The sequence below is a fragment of the Schistocerca gregaria genome, chromosome 5 (genome assembly GCF_023897955.1).
Source record: "Schistocerca gregaria isolate iqSchGreg1 chromosome 5, iqSchGreg1.2, whole genome shotgun sequence".
Classification (NCBI taxonomy): domain Eukaryota; kingdom Metazoa; phylum Arthropoda; class Insecta; order Orthoptera; family Acrididae; genus Schistocerca; species Schistocerca gregaria.
The window spans coordinates 514,558,869-514,584,629 of NC_064924.1; the positions used below are offsets into that span (position 1 = coordinate 514,558,869).

The following is a 25,761-nucleotide window of genomic DNA, read 5'->3' on the forward strand; positions in this document are numbered from 1 at the left end:
CTGTTTACTAGTAGCTTTTCTCAAAGGTTATAATTCGATAAATTTTGAAAATATGTCAACAATCACAAAAATATAGCAGTAGCCCCTTTTCACTTGGGAACGGGTCTGTAGATGTCATAGGTTGTTTGATCCAAATTTTTTTAGGCAAAAATTTGGCATCATTCCTCTACATGTTTGATTTCTTACCTTCACTCTCTGACACCAGTCATAGGTTGCTAACTTTTTCTTCAATCTTCTACCAATATTGTAGATATATATGTTTTCTTGAATCTTTTGTATGCACTTAGTAGAACCACAATGTCCAAAACTTTCATGTATGTATTTAATTAAGGTGTCTACATGTTGTTCAGGACAGCATAATTTCCAATCATCTAAATCAGGTCTTCATTTCCTAAACAAAATTCCCTTGTGTACCTTGTACTTCTCATCCACTTTTGGTTTAATTCCCAAATAACTCTTTACTAATTTCCAATTCTCATAATGATTTTGGTGTCTTCTAATGTCATTACAAATTTTCAAAATTTCCCCTTTCTCTTTTATTCCTCTCAAGTACATAATTTTGAAATTTCTGTCATCATTTCCTATATTTTTTTCAAAATTTAGCCCAATAGGTGATCTAGAAAGAGCATCAGCTATTACATTTTCCTTCCCCTTAATATATTTAATTCCATAATCAAACTGTTGTAAGAATAAATCCCACCTGGTTATTCTACTATGGTATAGCCTACACTCCTGTAAATAGCTTAAAGCTTTGTGCTCAGGGAAAACAATTACTTTGTGTCCAGGCAGATAATTTTTAAATTTATTGAAATCCCAATGTATAGCCAAAAGTTCCTTTTCAGTAACAGTGTTAGTTATTTCATACTTTTGTAATACTCGACTGGCAAATGCAATAGGGTGTGATGGTCAATGTGATCTCCACAAACTTTTCCTGAAAAAAAATGTGCTCCTAGTCCTTTGTCACTACTATCTGTCGTCAAGCAGAAAGGTAAAGAGGTAAAGTCATGACTGGTCGAAATAAAATTTTACTCTATGGAAGCTGTTTCTTTATTTCATCAAACGCTTTTTGACATTCAGTAGACCAATCCCACACAGTGTTCTTTTTTAATAAATTGCATAAACAAGTAACATTCATAACATAAATACTGACATATTTTCTGTAAAATCCAGCAAGACAAAAAAAAGATTTTAACTGTTTTTTGTTTTTAGGAATAGGAAAGTTTTCTATTGTTTTGATTTTCTCCCTGCCAGGTTCAATCACTTTCTCAGAAATAATGTGGCCCAAAAATTCCAAATCACTTACCCCAAGTTTAAATTTCTCCAATTTCAAAGTCATACCCCACTCCCTCAATTTTGCACATACCTGCATTAACAATTCAAAATGTTCTTTCCACGTTTTACCAGAAATTAAGATGTCATCTACATATACAGTAAGCTTTGACTGTAACACATCCCCCAAAACAAGATCCAATGCCCTAATAAATTCAGCTACAGAGACGGTAAGTCCAAATGACACAACACAATAATGGTAACTTCTTAGTTTCATACAGAAATGCAGTGTAGCTTATAGAATTTATTTCCAAAGAAATTTGGTGAACAACTGAGGTTAAATCCAAACTGCTCATAAATTTCACACACTCAAATTTTGCAACAGCTCATCTATGTTTTCAGGACGGTCATTTTTCTCTTCAAAGATTTATTTAAGTGCCTAGAGCCAAGTACTAGCCTAACACCTCCGCTACATTTAGAAACCACCACCAATGGATTATTATAATCACTGTAACTTCTTTCAATTGTCCCCCATGCTTCCACTTTTTGTATTTCATTTTCAACTGCTCTCCTCTTTGGAAATGGCTTGCTCTAAAGTTTAAGGAAAAAAGGCTCATGATTTTTAAGATGTAAGGAACATTGATAGTCTTTTACTCTTCCAGGTTATTCACTAAATACCTCTTGAAATGCCCACAGTAAATTTTCTAACTGTTTATTTTGATGAGTGTTCAGATTGATTGCTTCATCTTCTTTACATCTGACTGAGGTTTTATAATTTTGACTAGTATAATTTTTCTCAGGTTTATCATTATATAAATACAAATTCTCTTCATAATTTATAACCTTCCTAACATGACGGCAATTATCTCCACAGTGTATTATGCTTATCTGTGTACATACAGTAATATTCTTCTTTGGTTCACAAACAATTAATTTCATTTCATTCCAGCTAAACGCAGCACTTACCTTCAATACCCAGTCCATACCAAATAGTATGTTTTCTTCTAAGTTTGGCACTACAAGACATCCTTTTTCAAAGTTTACATTTTCTATTTCAAATGACACAAATACTTCACTTGTAATAACATGCTATGCTTTCCTGTGGCTCCTCTTATCTTTACTCCCATCACAGGTGCTTCAACGCAATCATCACTGTTTCTAATCTTGTTCCTAAATTTTTCTGAAATAGCTGAAATAGGACTCCCTGTGTCAATGAGATATTTGCCTTCCCAATTGTTCACTTTAACATAAGAACATCCTAATTCATATTCTTCCACCTGTTCTCCTAATGGTTCATGCAACAGATCACTTTCAATTTCTTTAAAATTTCCCTCATTATTTCCCTGATTAATTTTCAATAATTGTATACACACATTAACACTTTCATTACCATTTACCATGGATACTATGGGATGAGTATACAATAACTGTTCATTACTTTTCATTATTTGCCACCAGTGGGGATATAATGTTTTGCAGATCTTAGCTACCCAGTTCAAAAATACTTTCCTACTTGTGATTACAACTACCCCATAATGTTTTTAAAAATTTCTCACCCTTTCCTTCAAAATTTATGTATTGGTTCAAATGTTTCACACTACAGTTAGACATAACATTACAGTTCTCAATAACCTCAGCCTGATTGCATGAGATTAATTTTACCTGTTCTTATGCATGAATATCAACCTCCTCATTGCAAATCACACTCGCCTTATTATCCTTACAATTATAATCATCATCACACAACTTCACCACTATGTAGGAATAGTCTCAACAAACACCTGAAACTCACCTTCACCAATAACCACAGTATTACTTACCTCTATAATATTCTCTACAACAGTATCAGCATTCACATTCTCATCAAAATCAAAGTTTTCTCATTCTTGCAACCTACTCACAGTTACATTAGGTTTCACTTTATTATTCTTACAATGCTCTCCACGTTCATCAAATAATTTATTTAAATCAGAACTGTAATGTTCACCAGATGCTTTAGTGCTACTTTGGCTGTCAATCTCAACCCAATCATAAAATTATGACAAAACTGCAATATCCTCATCTGGCTTGTTTTCAAAAGTTGTTACTTTATTATTTTCAACATGTTTACTCTCCCTCATAGTGTTCCAACATTTCTGATCAAAATGTAAAGTGTTGATTTGGTACTCAACATGAGTGTCTGTTACTTGTGGTGTACACTTAGCTTGTCTTTCACTGGTTTCTTGATAATAGTAATTTACATTTCTACCTTTCCACTTGTTTGCTTCTTCCCAACTGTCAGTGTAGGTCCTATTTTGATTAAATTTCCTCACCCCAAAACTGCAGTCCCTGATTGAGGTGGCCCTGTCTCTTTTCTCTCTTATCTTGCCTCCAGTCTGGATCCCCTGTGTTTCTGTCTTCCCACCTGTTCCTATTTCCAAAATTTCTATCCCTTTCATTTCCATTATAATCCCTGTTATTTCCCCTTTGTTGATCATGTCTGTTGTCTCTGTGTTCCCCAACTTAATCCTTCCGTGTCGGACAAGTGACACTAGGAAACCGACATTTGATCACGTTAGGAAAATATACTTGGGCCCAACATGTAAACATGACAGCGAAAATCGAATTTTGATTTCGAAATTAGATGTCGTCGTCCGGAAACTGTGTCGCAAGTAAACTTGGAGATGGACTAGCGGCGTGACAGCAGTATCACTTCCCCCTCTCTACATCTCGGGAAAAAATTCGATGGTGCTGCCACCGTGGCGAGATTAATGTTTCGCTTTGGCGACTGACAACTATTTTTTTCGAGGACATTCTAGTACACTTTACATACTACTATTTAAAAGCACAAAAAACCGACTAACTCCATAATATCATATATGTTATGTCTGAAATTACATTAAAGGCGGTGGTAATAGAAATAGCCTTCTAGTCGTCTACACAGATACATTACTTGTCAAGTTACTCTAATTTTTTATTTCTTGTCGTCAGGTTTGTACACTCATAGACGGTATCTATTTCTTCTTCCACCCGCCACCTGTGGTCTGTGTCCTCGTAACACATCACGAAACCAGCGCCTCATCGCCGAACAGATTTAGGTAACCCTGGAGCAGGGGGACTATTAAGGTTCTAATCAGAGTCTGCATAATGACCTTTGACGTTTATATACACACCGGCTCCTTCGTGGAACATTAGTTTGTCAGCTTCGAGGCAGAAACAACTTACACGACTCACTATGAAGACATTTGTCGTAAGTAACAGTGCCAACTCTCGGAGAAAGTAGTTTTAGCTTCGGTGTAAATCTGGAGTTCTCGTACAGCTATGGGATTTTGTACGTGGCGTGCTGTATTCAGAACTCATTACACAAAAGTGCCTATGACCTGCTGGGGGACAGTCATAAAAAACATAAAACGATGGTAATTCCAGAACACATTTTTTCTCAAAAACTTCTCATAAAATATTATTAGTTTCTGATTTTATGGTAAAATAGATTGTTAGTAAAATAGCCACCCAGCGTGGTTTAGTATTTGCAGCTCTTCAGTCTTATTATCTCGCACGTCTTTTCTTTTGTATCAAAAGCTTAAACGCTACATTCCCCACGCCTTCTGCGACATATGTAACTACAACAAATTTTTATGAAAACTGGAAACAAATATTTTGTTTTATACGACAAAGTAGTTATTATGCGACACATATGACACTCACATAGAAATTACTCTTACCGTATCTCTCTGTTTCTCTCTCTTTATATATATATATATATATATATATATATATATATATATATATATATATATATATATATATATATATATATATACCGCCATGCACCGTTTATACCCCTCTCTCATTATCGTTTCTTCATAATTCGTTAATGGGGAAAAAGACCATGCGGTCAGCCTCGATAAATCAGAAATATGGTGAGAAAACTTCGGAAGGATAAAGAAAGTAAAGCTATCCCCAACCTGAAAATGATTCAGCGCCGGAATTCTTAACTTAGCATCGTTTCATAATATGGTATGCCCTTTGACAGCATCACATCCGCAGACCAAACAAGAAGGTGCGAAATGACAGGGGTACTTTACATATTCTCCAATACACGGCGAGGTTGAAGACAAATGAAGGCGCTCACTCAGCCAACACACTAAAGCGGCGTTCATACCATCACACAAGCCCTTCTTGGACGCTTTATCACCTATAGAGTGTATATCCAGAGACTTGAAATTTCATTTCAGAAATTTGTCACAGAAATCATACATCCGCGTGAACTTCATCAGTTTAATTATGATTCCAAGATGCTGGAAGACGTATAAAAAGTCCAGTGTCCAACAGTCATTTTTACAATATGTTGTCTAATGTAAAACTTAAAACGAAATTAAATCTTATTAAATAAAAAACTACTGTGACAACCTCGTACACTTTTTTAAAACTGTACAGTTAACTGTAAAATGTGAGCACCGAATTGAGTAGAATCGAATTTACGTTTGCAATTTAATAGGTAACAATGACAAAAGATAAAAATTTTGGATATGTCTTTGGTGCATAATTTGCACCCATTTCAACTTACTACAGTATTCATCACGAATTTGCATGTGGAATAAACACATTTATTAAAGAAATGTGCCTGTTTTATACAATAAACAGCGTTTTACATTGTACTGAAAATCTGAACTGTATTGAACTGTAGCCTTACTTGTAATGTGTCAGAAATAGTTGTTAGAAAAGTCTTTAAATCTTAATTATTCTAGCTTATTTAGTAGAAACTTATGGTTTACAGCATCAAAAATCTTAGATGAATCTAAGAATATGCCTGTCATACAATTAACTGTGTCAAAAGTATCAAGTACCGGATTTGTAAATTCTATTATGGCCGATCCTCTACTCTGTATTTCTACATTACCTTTATTTATCAGAGGCACAACTGTTGTCGGTTTTAAATATACTGGAATGAATTTTCACTCTACTTGCGGAGTATGCACCAATTAGAAATTTCCTGATAGATTAAAACTGAAACCTGAGTTCAAGTCTTAGTCTGGCACACAGTTTAATGTGCCAGGAAGTTTCATTTATTATGTCTGTAGAAGAAGTTTGTTTGCTCTATACACTTTGTTCACAGATGCTTCATGTGGGGCTCCTCGTTCCTTATTTTTTAGTTTTTGTGCAATTATATCTGTTATACATTCATGTTTTAGAGATTTTTGTTGTAATTCCTCTGCCATATTTAAAAAATGCCCATTCATTAAGTTTGTAAGGTGATATACATCATTTATTACTTTATCCTCTTCCTTGCCTATGATATATCTTTATTTGTTCTCTCCCCTTTTCTTGTTTTATCACAACCCAAACGAGTTTGATATTATTCTCAGCTTTGTATATTATTTTCTGATTAGACGATTTTTTGCAGCAATTAGCTGTCACATACAATAATTTTTTTCATATGTGTGGTAGAATATAAGAGCTCAGACTAACTCTTTCAAATGAAACCGAGCAACTTAAGGGCCTGGGAGGATTTTTCATTCCTGTTGCTGTTACTTTGGTTTTGTGACACTCACTGAGGTAGGTAATTTTAGATACGTACATTCAGACTTCAAACTGAATTAGTTATTATAGTAGCTAACAGGTACTGTTGAGTAGTTGCTCTTCCGAATAACATTCCTACGAACAAATCAGTTACGACTTTCCCTGATACTACAAGTAATTTAGGTAGTTGGGAATATACAGCTCTGTTTATAAAAAGAATAGCTTGATGTAGGCATAGGGTTGAGCCGCACACCTGTGTTTCTGTGCCTCGCAGCTAACTCGCTGTAAATAATAATCTGTACTATTATCCTGCAGTTGAATAGCCTGTGCATTGGCTAGAGTTGCGAATTAATGCAGAAATACAAAATAAAAGTTAAATGAATAATTCAATAACTAAGTTTCTATTCTAATGCCTGCAATTGATGTAGATGACAGAATTATATTGAATAATCTTTATTGAAGAAAGGATATAGCAAATTAATGGGAAGTGGCCCTACAATATTCTTTTACAATGCAGACAGAAAATCCCCTTATCAAGAGCAGTAAAGTTGCGCTGTGAGTGTTACGAGTATGATAGCAAAATCCGCAAACTAAATTGTAATGAAAGTTATGCAGAAACTAAGTCCACCTCATAATTACAATAGAAAAAATATTCACCACTTCAGAGTTCAACATGATGATTTGCAAATTATTACACGCAGCATAACGGCTATTCTGTCTATCCTCTGTTCCGTAGTACAACTGGAAAAATGTAGAATTCTACCCTCGAACACATTCAGATCTCTTTAAATATAGAATCTCTTCAGAAGGTTAAGTACTCCAGCAGTCATTCACCATTCAGAATCAAACACCTCCACAATCGAATACCACTTGTTACCATAGGCAGGTCTGCCTTCTTCCAGTAAAAGTGCACCGAATCACTCCCTTGAGCTCTTCATTCGAAAAAGTCCCAGTCTCCACTAGAATGCCGTACTGTTCCACTACTGTCTGCTTTTCCATTGGCTGAAGGAGGCTGTTCCCACCAAAAATACATAGTTCTCAAGTTCTACAGACGTCATTTGACCCAACCTGGACATTTTCCTGCACAACAATATTTAAATAAAATAAATGTTAGAAAGATTCTCTCACTCTCAGAACAAAGTAAGAGCATATCGACTATCAGACCAACTGTATGATTGGATTGAAGAGTTCCTAGATAACAGAACGCAGCATGTCATTCTCATGGAGAGAAGTCTTCCGAAGTAAGAGTGATTTCAGGTGTGCCGCAGGGGAGTGTCGTAGGACCGTTGCTAATCACAAAATACGTAAATGATCTCGTGGATGACATAGGAAGTTCACTGAGGCTTTTTGCAGATGATGCTGTGGTGTATCGAGAGGTTGTAACAATGGAAAATTGTACTGAAATGCAGGAGGATGTGCAGCGAATTGACGCATGGTGCAGGGAATGACAATTGAATCTCAATGTAGACAAGTGTAATGTGCTGCGAGTACATAGAAAGATAGATCCCTTATCATTTAGCTACAAAATAGTAGGTCAGCAACTGGAAGCAGTTAATTCCATAAATTATCTGGGAGTACGCATTAGGAGTGATTTAAAATGAAATGATCATATAAAGTTGATCGTCGGTAAGGCAGATGCCAGACAGATTCATTGGAAGAATCCTAAGGAAATGCAATCCGAAAACAAAGGAAGTAGGTTACAGTACGCTTGTTCGCCCACTGCTTGAATACTGCTCAGCAGTGTGGGATTCGTACCAGATAGGGTTGATAGAAGAGATAGAGAAGATCCAACGGAGAGCAGCGCGCTTCGTTACAGGATCGTTTAGTAATCGCGAAAGCGTTATGGAGATGATAGATAAACTCCAGTGGAAGACTCTGCAGGAGTCACCGTCAGGTGGCTTGCGGAGTATGGATGTAGATGGTAGATAGACAGATGAAGAACGAACATAAATCAAGATTCCTTCAGTAATAAATAAGCCAATATTCTTGTGATAGTGCACTCATGACGAACGACAATAGACTGTTTTTAAATATTTTTTAAACAATTATTTAGGCCTTCTTGTTAGCAGAGTTTTTTTGGAACTCTTTTACAGAGGTGGTATCAGCAAACACATGCAATCGACCGCTTCTTAAAGTTTCATGATTATGTATTGTCAGTTGCAATTTATTACTGGCAAAGTAGTAAATTGTTCATTAAATAAATATATAAGTATGACAAAATATGAGGTATTCATGGTGTATTTATTTCCTGTGTATTTGTGAAGGATGTGATGTTGTGACGAACATTTACACAATGAAAAGATATACAAAACAAATCAATAAATAAAATAGATATAGTCATGTCACTTTCAAGGATGATATCTATAATGCAGTGCCATCATCTGAGATACTGTATGTTGAAATCATCTAAAGCATTTAAAAGTTCATCAGGTTACCTTCCGTTCAGAAGGTTCAATGAACTGTGGATGAAGCCCGACCAACAGGCATTACATGCATTGATAAAAAATGATTGTGCATGAGTATGGCTAGTTTCTAGCCGAAATATAGATCTGACAATTAAAAAAAATTAAAAAGGACGACTGATAGCTGAAATCTATTATTTACAAGTACATTTAAAAGTTGTTAATTCAGAGGGCCATTGAGAAAATGTTTATTCACTCGTAATATTAACTTCTGTAGTTTTAAAGATATTTAAATATTGTTGTGTCATGGGATGCACCGTGTTTTTGTGAGATCGCAGAGGTATTCAGATTTGCTTTAATACTTTAATATGAATTACTACACATTCTTGAAGGGCTGTAAGAATCCAGCTTTCAGCTTGTCTGACAAACCGGCATTTCTTCAAGCCTAGTCTCCCGCACAAAGGCCATGCGAGCATCTTCCATCCAGATTTCCAGGTTTGAGATTCACCCATTTCTGGCGAAGCTGCTTCTCTCTGCACCTGGCTGGCCGGTAAAGGACGCATCGCGCCCTCGACGCTGGAGTCGCACAGCTATTCCTCAGCCACGCAAGCAAATTCATCTCCCCTCAAACTAGCTCCAGGAGGCCAAGTCTCTCGCCTACATGTGTGTAACGTTACAAAGTTGCGAACTTCGATAATTTCATACTTACTTTATTTGATTTATAAGATTAGTCCCAAATTATGTTTTCCAGTTCTCTTTAAAAAACTTGCATTCTGACTTCTGAATAGAGTCCGTAGTTTTGGGGTTTGTTTTCATAACTGATTCTACTATTATTACTTAAATGTTTATGTAACACTACAACAATGAAGCAATAGTCAAAGAACATTGTTTTCCTTAAAAAGAAAAGAAAGGGGGTTACATTACCGGTATCTAAGAAATACGTCGTCATTTTCAAACGTAAAACACCATTTGGAGAACATGTAGTGGGAATTATGACCATACATCTGACAACAATTACAAGAAATAATGAGACCAGGCTACAGAGGCAATAGTGGGACAACCAAGTCACTACATGTTATGACCATGCTTGCCCAGCCGTTCATTCCATGTCCTAATGTAGATTAGATAAAAACTACACCAGGGTAAAAATTACCAAGGATTCTTGCAAAGTGCTCTGCTGTGCCATAATGATTGTATGGCTGATATAAATTCACAAGTCGTAAGTGTATCAAGCATAACAGGCTTCCATATGGAATGCAGCATATAATTTTACTATGTTCCGAAAAAAGAATCTCAAAACACACTGTACTCTTATATAGGACTGATACTCTTGGCAGTTTTTTCCCTGGCGTAGTTTTTATCTATTCTACATTGGGACATGGAAAGAACGGTTAGGCAAGCATGGGCATAACTTGTAGTGACATTGTTGTGCTACCATTGCCTCGGTTGCCTGGTCTCATTATTTCTCGTAATTTTTGTCAAACGTATGGTCATAATTCCCATTATATATTCGCCAACTAATGTTTTACATTTTAAAATGACGACTTAGTTCTTTGAAACCGGTAGTGTAACCCCATATTTTAAAGAATTTTTTTTTAATGTGCTCTGACTATTGCTTCACTGTTGTGATGTTAAATAAACACTTACGTTATGGTCACACTCCTTACGACAGTTAGGTCGAAATGTAGAAGTACCGTTATTATTTGATACAAATTATCCGAAAGTCAGAGATCGTTTAACTTACATTATAATTTTACCTGTACTTCTTCTTGACCAGCCGGCCGCGGTGGTCTCGCGGTTCTAGGCGCTCAGTCCGGAACCGCGGAACTGCTACGGTCGCAGGTTCGAATCCTGTCTCGGGCATGGATGTGTGTGATGTCCTTAGGTTAGTTAGGTTTAAGTAGTTCTAAGTTCTAGGGGACTGATGACCTTAGAAGTTAAGTCCCATAGTGCTCAGGGCCATTTGAACCATCACTTTATTTTTTTTCTTCTGAAGGTCCTATGCCCACTATTAGTTGCCTTAGCATCGTGCACTTGGTTTGAATACGATGATGGCCTGTTACACTGCTCCTAAAATTTCCTGTAAGTGAGGTCTTACATCTGCATCAACATGATTTTTCTGCAATTCACAATTAAGAGACTGGCAGAGGGTTCGTAGAATCACCAATAAGCTGCTTCTCTGCCGTTTCAGTCTCGAACAGTGCGTGGGAAAAGGAACCCTTAAACTTTCCGTGTGTGCTCTGATTTCTCTTATTTTATCATCATAATCATTTCACCCTATTTCGGTGGCAGCCCGCAAAATAGACTCTGAGGAGAATGATGGTCATTGAACATTAGTGAGAAGGTCCTGCCGCAACGCAAAACGCCTTTGTTTTAATGAGTGCCATCCCAAACCGTGTATCATACCAGTGGCACTCTCTCCCCCATTTCGCGATACTACAAAACGAACTGCCCTTGTTTGAATTTTTTCAGTGTCATCCATCGATCCTATCGGATGCGGATCCCACATCGCACAGCAGTACTCCAGAAGAGGGCGGACAAGCCTAGTGTAGGCAGTCTCTTTAATAAACCTGTTGCATTTTCTCGGTATTTCGCCAGTAAATCGTAATCGTTGGTGTGTTTTACCCACAACATTATCTATCTGCTCGTTCCAGTTTAAGTTATTCGCTAACTGCAGCCCTAAGTGTTTAGTTGAGTTTACAGCCTTTAGATATTTGTGATTTATCGTCTAACTGAAATTTAGCGAATTCTTTTTAGTGCTCGTGTAGATGACTTCACACTTTTGATTATTTAGAGTCAACTGCCATTTTTCGCACGATACAGATATCGTGTCTACATCATTTTGCAATTGACTATGATCTTTTCACTTTACATGACGGTAAATTACAGCATCATTTGCAAACAATCTAAGAACACTGCTCAGATTGTTTATGTGTAGGGTGATTATAATTGATGTTAAACTATCAAAACACTGTAGAAATACCACCACTGATCAGAAAGATGTCAAATTGCAAAGGAATATTATCGGAAAAGAGGGAAAACGTATGGCAAAAGAACAAAAATAGTGTGAAAACTGATCAATAGATGGCGCTGTATGTGTCACAATACGTAAATGAAAACACCTATCATGCACATGTCCCACTCAAGTTGGTGTAAACACGCCGGTTACACGGGTTTTCCTCCTTTCGCGTCTGCGACGTTCGCCATCACTGCCTCAATGCAGGATCGCGCTCCGCTTGTAAAGCTGTATTACAAGAATGGTGACTGTGCACACGTCACTCTGCAGCAGTCCCGGACACTGAACGGTGTGAAAAAAAGCGTTGGTCCGATGACTGCCGTGGATCTGGAGTAAATGATTTGGAAATTCGAAAAGACGGGTCCTTTTGGTGTGCTGCCTGGTAGAGGGAGGAAACGAATTGATTCGACGTCAGTGGAAGCAGTTGCCCTCAATGCAGTAGGAGACGAGTGGTGGCGTGCAAACGTGTAGTGCACGGATAAATGCCCGAACATTGGACATACCCGCGAGCACGATGGGCAAAAACCTACGAAACATCCTTCTTTGCTATCCACTCAAAATTACCCATGTTCAACAGGTGCTTCCTGTTGACCATTGCTTTAGAATTTCTTGCTCGCATTGAAGTGGACAATGATTGGCTATGGAAGATTTTGTGGACAGACGAAGCCCACTTCCATGTTACAGGATATGTCAATAAACAGAATTGTCGAATATGGGCAGCGTAAAATCCACCGGAAATCAACCAGTACCATTTCATCCCGAGAAGGTGACTGTGTGGTGCGGGTTTACGGCATCATTTATCATAGGTCGATATTTTCTGAAAGAGACATGTGGTTCCGGTCCCGTTACCTGTACCCTCACTGGTAAGCGCTATGAGTGTGTTTTGCGCAAGCACATAATTCCACCTCTCCAATAGCGTGGATGTGTGGATGGTATCATTTTATTGCAAGACAGAGCACCTCCGCACCTTAAAAATCCAGTTAAGCAGCTGCTGAAGCGCCATTTCGGAAATGCTAGAATTATCAGCCGCCATTTCCCTACAGCCTGGACGTCCCGATCACCTTATCTTAATCCGTGTGACTTCTGGCTGTGGGGCTATCTGAGAGGAGTTGTGTTCAGTGTCCCGACTGCAAACTTAGCTGCACTTGAAGGCACTCATTGCGCAACATATTCTGAACGTGACCCCGGAAACAGTTCAATCAGTTGTGGAACATGCTGTTTCTCGATTTCAACTTGTTGCAGAAAACGGTGGACAGCATATTGAACATGTTTTGCGCCAGTCACACGGAAATTAATAATCGGCTTTTATTTTGATTAATGTTATTTATGCGATTTTTGGGCTCAGGACAATTAAAACCCGATGTGATTGATGCTTTTGATCGGTTTTTGGCCTCAGGAGAATCAAAAACCGGTTTTTCCCGTCCAGTGTGATATGACCTTGCTGTGGTGGATAGGTTTACGTAACTAACAGTATCATACCTATTCACACTGAGTAAAACAGTTTGTTTAACGTCAAACGTACACCTTAGGCATTGTTGTATGATTCATTTGTCATCTGTAGCCGACCAATATTAAATAATGATGCTAACAGCCCATCTATTGCTACATTTTGTAACTATTTTTTTTCTCCCATACGTTTTCTTACTTCTCTGATAATATTCCGTTGCAATATCACGTCATTCTGACCAGTGGTGTTTCTCTACAGCTGTTTGAAAGTTTAACTTTTATTATAATCATCCTGTAGATTAGTAATAACACAGAGCCTAATACACTTCCTTAGGAACACCAGATGTTACTTCTGTTTCACACAATGACTTTCTGTCAATTACATACATAAAAAAAGTATTGCATCAACACGATTCCGTGAGTTCCTGAACCTGTACAGAAAATGGGAATAGAGATCGAAATAAACATCATTTCCGCCCTGTTCATTGCTCATGAAATCCATACATTACACGTCGTACCACCATACAGCGAGACCTTCAGAGGTGGTGGTCCAGATTGCTGTACCTCTAGTGCCCAGTAGCACGTCCTCTTGCAGTGACGCATGCCTGTATTCGTCGTGACATACTATCCACAAGTTGAAACTTCCTGGCAGATTAAAACTGTGTGCCAGACCGAGAGTCGAACTCGGGACCTTTGCCTTTCGCGGCCAAGTGCTCTACCCCAGGATGTGGCTAAGCCATGTCTCCGCAATATCCTTTCTTCCAGGAGTGCTAGTACTGCAAGGTTAGCAGAAGAGCTTCTGTGGAGTTTGGAAGGTAGGAGACGTGGTACTGACGAAATTTAAGCTGTACGGACGGGTCGTGAGTCCTGTTTGGGTAGCTCAGTTGGTAGAGCACTTGCCCGAGAAAGGCAAAGGTCCTGAGTTCGAGTCTCGGTCCGACACAGTTTTAATCTGTCGGGAAGTGTCATATCAGAACACATTACGCTGCACAGTGAAAATTTCATACTGAAATGCACAAGTTCATCAAGGTACTGTTGGTCCAGATTGTCCCACTCCTCAACGGCGATTCAGCTTGGATCCCTCAGAATGGTTGCTGGGTCACTTCCATAAACAGTATTTTTCAATCTATCCCAGGCATGTTCAATAGGGTTCATATCTGGAGAACATGCTGGTCACTCTAGTCGAGAGATGACATTATCCTGAAGGAAGTCATTCACAAGATGTGCACGATCGGGACGCTAATTGTCGTCCATGAAGAGGAATGCCCCGCCAATATGCTGCCGATATGGTTGCACTATCGGTCGGAGGATGACATTCACGTATCGTACAGCTGTTACGGCACCTTCCATGACCGCCAGCGGCGTGCGCCGGCCCCACATAATGCCACCCTAAACAGCAGAGAACTTCCACCTTGCTCCACTCGCTATACAGTATGTCTAAGGCGTTCAGCCTGACCACGTTGCCTCCAGAAACGTTTCCGGCAATTGTCTGGTTGAAAGCATATGCGTCACTCTTCGCTGAGGAGAACGTGATGCCAATCCTGAGAGGTCCTTCGGCATGTTGTTGGACCCATCTGTACCGCGCTGCACGGTGTCGTGGTTGCTAAGATGGAACTCGCCATGGATGTCGGGAGTGAAGTTGCGCGTCATGCAACCTACCGCTCACGGTTTGGGTCGTAACACGACGTCGTGTGGCCGCACGAAAAGTACAATTCAACGTGGTGGCGTTGTTGTCAGGGTTCCTCCGATCCATAATCCATAGGAAGCGGTCATCCACAGCAGTAGTAGCCCTTGGGCCATCTGAGCGAGGCATGTCATCGACAGTTCCTGTCTCTCTGTATCTCTCCATGTCCGAACAACATCGCTTTGGTTCACTCCGAGACGCCTGGAGCGGTCCCTTGTTGAGAGCCCTTCCTGGCACAAAGTAACAATGCGGACGGAATCGAATCGCTCTATTGACCGTCTAAGCATAGTTGAACTACAGGCAACACGAGCCGTGTACCTCCTTCCTGGAGATATGACTGGAACTGATCGGCTGTCGGACCCCCTCCGTCTAATAGGCACTGCTCACGCATGGTTATTTACACCTCTGGGCGGGTTTAGTGACATCTCTGAACAATCGAAGGGACTATGTTTGTGATACAATATCCACAGCCAACGGCTATCTTCAGGAGTTCTGGGAACCGGGCTGATGCTAAACTTTTTGATGTTTATATTACGAACTACACCTCGCTCATGTGTACTACCTTACAGAAGAAGTTTCTTCTTTCTGACTTTTGCACACCCCTATGCACATTTGCTGCTCCTGGTTCTACCTGATGGCATCTTCACTTAACTCTGGCGGCGGTTGATACCTGTGGTTTCTGTTTATGGTGAAAGTACCAGACGGCGTTCTTCTTGTCCCTGCCTTCCAATCAACTTGTTGTCTCTAATCACCCTCATCACTTCTGAGTCCCTTGATCCTTACCAGCTACTTCTTTGCTTCCTCGAACTATGCCTGAAGGGCACAGATTTTCCCTTCATGATCTTCTGTCAAAATGTGTCTGCTTCATACTCTGCAGTTCCAGGAGAGAACCTAGTTAATTGCCCCATCATTCTCTCCAGTACATTCCACCCTATTTCTTACAAGATTTGCTACAGATCTCCCGATGTTCTATTATAGAACAGATCTTACACTTCTCCTTCATAGTCAAGCTAATTTGGAAAGAACAATGTGGAGTATTGGACACCACAATACTTGCAAGAACGTACAAAGTTTGTAAAGGACGAAAGTTTGTAAACATTAAACGACACTAACGTGATTGAGCTCCAGCAAGTCAGAAGGCAGCAATTCATGGAAGAGCTACGTTCCAGGTTACGACATCATCCATTATTTGCTAATTGATTCACATTCTTCAAAAACAACAATAGTAAAACAATTACAGCAAAATGATACCAGGCTAACACAATGCTTTTGGATGTCCAATCACTCTGCGATCGCCGAACGGAGTGGCCGTGCGGTTCTAGGCGCTACAGTCTGGAACCGCGCGACCGCTACGGTCGCAGGTTCGAATCCTGCCTCGGGCATGGATGTGAGTGATGTCCTTAGGTTAGTTAGGTTTAAATAGTTCTAAGCTCTAGAAGACTGATGACCTCAGAAGCTAAGTCCCATAGTGCTCAGAGCCATTAGAACCATTTGAACTCTGCGATCGGTCCAGTGTACACACATCATTAGTATTACTATTTTCGGTTTTGTTGTGACTGCAGACCGATACATATATTATATTTAACATCGTAACAGTACAGGAAACTTCCCTATTCTGTACAGAACATTCATCCGCTTGAGAGGACTGCGAGCAAACTTATTAAAAACTACACGACTGGCCATTACAACTGCTACACCACGAAGATGAAGTGCTACAGACGCGAAATTTTACCGACAGGAAGAAGATGCTGTGATATGCAAATGATTAGCGTTTCAGAGCATTCACACAAGGTTGGCGCCGGTGTCGACACCTAAAACGTGCTGACATGAGGAAAGATTCCAACCGATTTCTGATACACAAACAGCAGTTGACCGGCGTTGCCTGGTGAAACGTTGTTGTGATGCCTCATGTAAGGAGGAGAAATGCGTACCATCACGTTTCCGACTTTGATAAAGGTCGGATTGTAGCCTATCGTGATTGCGGTTTATCGTATCGCGACATTGTTGCTCGCGTTGGTCGAGATCCAATGACTGTTAGCAGAATATGGAATCGGTGGGTTCAGGAGGGTAATACGGAACGCCGTGCTGGATCCCAACGGCGTCGTACCACTAGCAGTCGAGATGACAGGCATCTTATCCTCATGGCTGTAACGGATCGTGCAGCCACGTCTCGATCCCCGAGTCAACAGATGGGGACGTTTGCAAGACAACAACCATCTGCACGAACAGTTCGACGACGTTTGCAGCAGCATGGACTATCAGCTCGGAGACCATGGCTGCGGTTACCCTTGACGCTGCATCACAGACAGGAGCGCTTGCGATGGTCTCACCAACGACGAACCGGGGTGCACGAATGGCAAACCGTCAATTTTTCGGATGAATCCAGGTTCTTTTTACAGCTTCATGATGGTCGCATTCGTGTTTGGCTACATCGCGGTGAACGCACATTGGAAGGGTGTATTCGTCATCGCCATACTGGCGTATCACCCACGTGATGGTATGGGGTGCCATTGGTTACACGTCTCGGTCTCCTCTTGCTCGCACTGACGGCACTTTGAACAGTGGTCGCTACATTTCAGATGTGTTACGACCCGTGGCTCTACCCTTCATTCGATCCCTGCGAAACCCTACATTTCAGTAGGATAATGCACGACCGCATGTGCAGGTCCAGATCTCTCACCAATTGAAAACGTCTGGTCAATGGTGGCCGAGCAACTGGCTCGTCACAATACGCCAGTCACTTCTCGTGATGAACTGTGGTATGGTGTTGAAGCTGCATGGGCGGCTGTACCTGTACACGCCATCCAAGCTCTGTTTGACTCAATGCCCACGTGTATCAAGGCCGTTATTACCGCCAGAGGTAGTTATTCTGAGTACTGATTTCTCAGGATCTGTTCACCCAAATTGCGTGAAAATGTTATCACATGTCAGTTCTAGTATAATATATTTGTCCAATGAATACCCTTTTCTCATCTGCATTTCTTCTTGGTGTATGTGTTTTAATGGGCAGTAGTGTAAGATTCGATGACCTACCTGCTACGTCTTGTGTCCCAAAATATAGGAATTTTTTCATCTGTGGGGGTAAGTAATTTTCTTTAAAAGTAACTCTAGATCTGTGTTGTGTTGCCAGCTGTTGGCTCTAGTGGCGGCTGCGGCCCTCGCGGACGAAGCACTAAAAGTGGAGGAGAAGGACAGGGCGGCGCTGGTGAGGGCGGCGCAGGAGGGGGTGGAGCTCGGCTCCAGGACGGCGGCCGGCGACGTCGGCGAGAGGGGCGGCGTCCAGGCGCCGTCCGATAACGAGTGAGTACTTCCTCGAACAGGCTGGCACGCGGCTGACAGCTCGCAGGATAAGGAGACCGCTGTTTCACGGCGCGTTGCAAACAATGTGACATATACTATGTGATAAAAGTATCCGGACACCTGTATGAAAATGACTTACAAGTTCGTGGCGCCCTCCATCGGTAATGATGGAATCAATAGGTGTTGGCCCATCCTTAGCCTTGATGTCAGCTTCCATTCTCGCAGGCATACGTTCAATCAGGTACTGGAAGGTTTCTTGGGAAATGGCAGCCGGTTCTTCACGCAGTTCTGCACTGAGCAAAACTATCGATGTCGATCGGTGAGGCCTGGCACGGCGTTCCAAAACATCCCAAAGGTGTTCTATAGGATTCAGGTCAGGACTCTGTGCAGGCCAGTCCATTACAGGGATGTTACTGTCGTGTAACCAGTCTGCCACATGCCGTGCATTATGAACGGGTGCTCGATCGTGTCGAAAGATGCAATCGGCATCCCCGAATTGCTCTTCGACAGTGGGAAGCAATAAGGTGCTTAAAACATCAATGTAGGCCTGTGCTGTTATAGTGCCACGCAAAACAACAAGGGGTGCAAGCCCCTCCATGAAAAACACGACCAGACCGTACACCACCGCCTCCGAATTTTACTGTTGGCAGATGACGTTCACTGGGCATTCGCAATAACCACACCATCGTATCGCCACATTGTGTGCCGTGTTTCGTCGCTCCACACGACTTTTTCCACTGTTCAATTGTCCATGTTTACGCACCTTACACCAAGCAAGGAGTCGTTTGGCATTTACCGGTGTGAAGTGTGGCTTATGAGCAGCCGCTCGACTATGAAATCCAAGTTTTCTCACCTCCCGCCTAACTGTCATAGTACTTGCAGTGGATCCTGATGCAGTTTGGAACTCCTGTGTGATGGTCTGGCTAGATGTCTGTTTGTTACATATTACGACCCTCTCCAACTGTCGGCGGCCTCTGTCAGTCAACAGACGAGGTCGGCCTGTACGCTTTTGTGCTGTACGTGTCCCTTCAGGTTTCCACTTCACTATCACACCGGAAACAGTGGACCTAGCGATGTTTATGAGTGTGGAAATCTCGCGTACAGACGTATGACACAATTGGCACTCAATCACCTGAAGTTGGAAGTCCGTGAGTTCCGCGGAGCGCCCCATTCTGCTCTCTCACGATGTCTGAGGTCGCTGATATGGAGTACCTGGCAGTACAATGCTCCTAATATGAAAAACGTATGTTTTTGTGGGTGTCCGCATACTTTTGATCATGTAGTGTAACAACAGTGTAATACATACAGTCGCGCTACTCTGTGGTGCGAAAGTTGTTACCGTTTGACAGTTGGAGCGACACCAGCACTCCAGACGGTGAGAAAGCAGACTGTCACATGCGTTGTAACACAGACCATAGATAACGTAGACTGCGCATGTAGTCATTTTACTGAAATCAAAATGTAAGTCACGGGACTCGGAGCGTTAAGCCGAGTATGTCGTCACGCACTTACAGCGCACAATGTATGACATTTTTGTTACAGGTCAAATGTTGTGCTTGTCACTAGATACAGAAGTAAAGACCTTCACACATGCTCAGAGAAGTCTTGTTTTGTATCCTACAGATTAGATAAAATGACGAAGATCTCAGTTATGTAAGTGAATTGCTTTAAAATACTTGCCTTGGATGTAAAGCTAGCTGAATTACTAAGCTTTTGAGACGACATGTCGTTAATATCTAGCTCACTAGACCAGTATAATCATTGTTTTGTAATATATTACACTATCTTGACATTGTTTCGGTATCAGTAACGGAGTAAGCAAAAGTCAGAAAACGGAAGTGGTTATTTCGTGAAAACACATGACATTATGCTCATAAACGAATTTCCCTTCTTACAAAAGTTTACTAAAGCATTTCACACATAGTCTTGTGGAATCGTTAAAAAAACTAATGCTGCGTTCGAAATTATTATTTTATCTTCCACTCATCTGGAAGCCGTGAAGTACAAGAATTCACAGTGAAAAAACAATAGAAAGAAAAACTATTCACTAAAGAGCAGACACTCTGTAGCTTGTTAAACGAACTTTCAATACGTTTCAACTTGACCACGTGAAAAGGATAACCGCTGCTTTATTATCAGCAGTTTCGGAGAAATTAGGTTAACTGGACTACTATATGTGGGAATATTTAATTGCCAAAATCAGTGCTTGGTTTCAGCTATAAATGAGGGAAACTGTAATTTTCAGCTCCATTTCATTCAGCGCTTAAGGGCAGGAACTCAGCTTTCTGCCCCGAGTTACATGACTTTGATTTTGCTTTCAAGCATTAACGCGGCAGAGATAGGAACATGCGCGGTCTATGTTATGTATGGTATATGTATTGTAAGGATAATGTTTGTTTTTAGTTTTTTTACTTAATTAACGAAATAATGGTTACACTTATGCATTCTGTTCATTATCAAATTCCCATGAGACACAAAATAACGTGATGTACATGCAAAACCAGCCGTATCTCACCGATTCCATGAGTCAAGCTACAAATAATTCATGAAGAAATACTTTCGAATGTGTGTGTAATTGCCTGTTATTCCTCTGACAGCAAGAGAATATAAACACTTATTCCATGCATAAGAAGCATATACTTCTGTTGTTGTCTGTTATTACGCTAGGCACTTTCCTTGAACCTAATGATTCACCCATTCTTTCACTTCACTCACTTTAATACATGAATTTAGTTGATTTTTCGTCGAAAGTGAATGTGTTGAAATATCTTGCCGTTTGTGGCTCGGATGTATCAACAGTTGTGGAACTGCTCTCTTCTGTGTTGGGAAACAGTCATCTTGCGTTTGACGTTTTATTGTCATATCTATGTGGTTTGCCATTCAGCTACAAGAGTAGTTGCTTATAGTGTACTTTAAATACTATAGGTATTGCATTCTACATACACTGACGACGTGGAATGGACTCGACTAATGTCGGAAGTACTGCTGGAGGGAACTGACACCATGAATCCGCAAGAGTACGAGGGGGGGTAGAGATCTCTTCCGAACAGCACGTTGCAAGGCATTCCATATTTGCACAATAACGATCATGTCTGGGGAGTTTGGTGGCCAGTGGAAGCGTTTAAACTCAGAAGAGTGTTCCTGGGGTCACTCTTCAATTCATCTCTTCAACGTAACAGTTCAGCACTTGTGGGGCGCCGCATTGTCCTGCTGGAATTGCCTAAAACCGTCGAAATGCGCAATGGACATGAATGGATGCGGGTGATCAGACAGGATGATTACGTACATGTCATATGTCAGAATCGTATTTAGACATATCAGGGGTCCTATACAACTCCAACTGCACACGCCCCACACCATTACAGAGCCTCCACCAACTTGGACAGTTCCTTGCTGACATGCAGGATCCATGGATTCATGAGGTTGTCTCCATACCCGTACACGGCCCTCCACTTGATACAATCTGAAACAAGACTCGTCCAACCAGGTAACATGTTTCCATTCATCAATAGTCCAATGTCGATGTTGACGGGCCCAGGTGAGGCGTAAAGCTTCGTGTCGTGCAGTCATCAAGGGTACACGAGTGGGCCTTCGTCTCCGAAAGCCCACATCGATGATGTTTCGTTGAATGGTTTGTACGCTGCCTCTTGTTGATGGGCCAACATTGAAATCTGGAGCAGTTTGCGGAAGGGTTGCACTTCTGTCATGTTGAACGATTCTCTTCAGTCGTCATTGGTCCCGTTCTTGCAGGATCTTTTTCCGGCCGCAGCAATGTCGGAGATTTGATGTTTTTCCGGATTCCTCATATTCACGGTACACTCGTGAAATGGTCGTACGGGAAATCCTTCATGGCTACCTCAGGGGTGCCGGGTTCCATCGCTCTTGCGCCGACCATTAAACCACATTCAAACTCACTTAAATCTTGATAACCTTCCATTGTAGGAGCAGTAACCGATCTAACAACTGCGCCAGACACTTCTTGTCTTACACAGGCGTTGCTGGCCGCAACCCCATATTCTGCCTATTTATATATCTCTGAATTTGAATACGCAGGCCAATACCAGTTTCTTTGGAGCTTCAGTGTATCTTTCTTACGTTCCTGGAAGTGTAGCGAAGAAAACTTTAGGTTGATGAGTAGATTTACGACGCCTTCCTGCAAAAAATAGAGTCTTCTCGTGATTACTAGCATTTTTTGTTTCTGAAGAAAAACGACATTTATCAGTAAATAACTGTATGTTACAAGAGAATCATAAATAAACTGTCTTGTAATGTACCGTTTCTTGCCTCACAGGGTCCTTAGGAAACTAAAACATGACAAATGTGGTACCATTTTTTTTTTCAGTTATGACGATTTCTAGCGCACTGCATCTGCTTCCTATTCTAAAAACTTTGTTACAAATCAATGTAAATTACATTATTCGCACTCATCCGATACCGCATTCAGAGGCGTCATTTGCTGGTTGATTGGAGCACTGGAACCGTAGCGGGTACCAAAAGAGAGATGGAGTGTCATAACTGTTATGGTAGACTGTGGCGTAACCAAAATGTTGTAAGAATAGCGCGATCGACAGTTAATGGAATCTAAATTGGTCTCTCCCCTTGCTGAACTGCTGACGGGTTGAACATGTGTCAGCATCTTTGTCTCTTCATCAGTTGTTATTTCTGTTATGGCCCTTCCACTGCCTGACAAAAATAGTGAAGCACCCTGAAGACATGGTCAGATGTCAATGTAAATTCGTACACTCTCTCTCTCTCTCTCTCTCTCTCTCTCTCTCTCTCTCACACACACACACACACACACACACACACACACACACCATCAGCTGGTGGTGGTGGTTAGTGTTTAACGTCCCGTCGACAACGAGGTCTTTAGAGACGGAGCGCAAGCTCGGGTTAGGGAAGGATTGGGAAGGAAATCGGCCGTGCCCTTTCAAAGGAACCATCCCGGCATTTGCCTGAAACGATTTAGGGAAATCACGGAAAACCTAAATCAGGATGGCCGGAGACGGGATTGAAACGTCGTCCTCCCGAATGCGAGTCCAGTGTGCTAACCACTGCGCCACCTCGCTCGGTCCCATCAGCTGGTATGTACATGGTTGAAGTTGCAATTCCCTGTGACAGGGCCGGCCGCGGCGGTCTCGCGGTTAAGGCGCTCAGTCCGGAACCGCGCGACTGCTACGGTCGCAGGTTCGAATACTGCCTCGGGCATCGATGTGTGTGATGTCCTTAGATTAGTTAGGTTTAAGTAGTTCTAAGTTCTAGGGGACTGATGACCACAGATGTTAGGTCACATAGTGCTAAGAGCCATTTGAACCCTGTGACAGGGTGGAACGCCCACCGGAATGCATTACTGCTGTTCGTGTCTGCTGTTGTTACGTGGCCTGGCAGGGTATCTAAGAGTCGTGACCAGAGTCAGATGATGAATGAGCACTGTGAAGGACCTGGAGATGCAGCGTACTTGAGTCATACAGTGTTATCGGTACCAGGCACAGTTTGAAAGTGGCCTCATTGTGGGTCTCCATTTGCTTGCTGGTAGAATCGTCCGATTTCCAGATGAGATTCATATGTGACAGTGACCCGACACTGGACCGCAGGTAAGCGTGAGAGCAGGTATATTTGACTTCAAGGTTCCAGTCCAGAACGTCTGACCACCCAATGGGGAGGTTCGCCACATTGTGTACCAAGCACATCTGCTCCTGCATTCTGAGAACAGGTAATGGTGTCCCTGTGGTCTTTCACACTGGTGGAAGACTAGCAGCAGCTGGACTAGCGGTGTACCATCCAATGCGTAGGCTGCCGCTTCACACTGTGTTCAGATACAAATCGCGATTCTGCTCTACCGCAGATTCCCATCGTCACCATACATGGCGACAACCTGGGGACAGATCCCATTCTTCCAGTACTGTAGGGAGATACTCCTGACGTCATGGTGTGGAGAGCCAGCAGGTGTGACCTCAGGTCACAGCAGGTAACGACTGAGGGAATTCTTGACAGTACTGCAATATGTATCGGATATTCCGGGTCCTCATGTGTTACCTCTTTATGCGATAATATCGTGGTGCCATTTCTCAAAACTACAATGATCATCGACACATGGCACGTGTTGTTACGATCTGCCAGAGTAGTGTTCAGGTACTCCTGTGGCCAGCAAGATTCCCAGATGTCCACAATAGATCACGTGTGAGATCGTCTCAAACTGTGACTCCATCCCAGTGACAGTATCAAGAATACCAAGGACCAGTTACAGCAGTTATGAGCCAGCTTGCTCATGACTCATGACTGGGTACAACGGCTGTATAGCTACCAACTGAATGAGTGCATGCACCAAGACCAAAACGGGTGCAAAGCCATACAGATAACTGGGCTTGCACTGTCACATTCTCTATAAATTTCACTCGACTTTGTATCGATTGCACATCACATGCCCTCTCAAATAATGATTTCATTTCGTTTCCTCAACTCCTTCTGGTTGCTTCACCTTTTTGTCAGGCAGTGTATTATCTAAATCGTTAAATACTGTGCTACCTTCTTTCCATTATTCTATGGCTATGTCCTCACCTGCATGATCTTCTCTTGCAGAAATTCGTACTCTTAAGTTTAGATTTAGAAACTTAACCAAGATACATCTGCATACTCACAATGAGCAATAGGATAAGGGCAGCACTGATGCAATTTTGGTATCAAATTGATATGCAAATTAATTAAATTGATTAATAATTGCTCCCACCCACCCATCCCCAACCACACCCACCTCCACCCACATCCCCAGATTACGGCATGTGTTTTACTCAGCTAGCACTTGGATCCCCACTCCCTCTCCCTCTCTCTTCCCAACCTACGCTATTGGTAGGTATTTCAAATTTTAGCGGGAACTTCCAGTTTTGACAGGAATTGGTTTATCCCAGGGCTGTGCTGATGTGCCATCCTAACCCTCCCCCCCCCTCCACCCTCTGGGAATTGGTGGGGCCTTAAAAACGGCACTGCCATTTCTGGGACTTGAACTCTGGTCCTTCTGGGCAGACAGCCCAAGTGCATCCCCCAACACATGGAAACTGTCCAGATGCAGGAGAGGAAGGTTAGACTAGTGTACTTTATTATAACTCAAGTGGTGTCTACTTTATAATTAGAAGTTACAAAGTATGAAA

At 41.5% G+C, this 25,761-nt stretch overlaps 1 protein-coding gene across 1 annotated transcript in view; it reads left to right on the forward strand.

The window, feature by feature from the left end:
- Window positions 1-4,419: 4,419 nt before the first annotated feature.
- The window catches only part of LOC126272052 (uncharacterized), a 33,857-nt gene continuing 12,515 nt past the window's right edge, over window positions 4,420-25,761 (forward strand). The window contains exons 1-2 of the mRNA XM_049974568.1: window positions 4,420-4,498; window positions 18,447-18,616. Of these exons, the coding sequence (XP_049830525.1) occupies window positions 4,484-4,498; window positions 18,447-18,616 (185 nt within the window). The 5' untranslated portion in view covers window positions 4,420-4,483. The remainder of the gene's footprint in view (window positions 4,499-18,446; window positions 18,617-25,761) is intronic.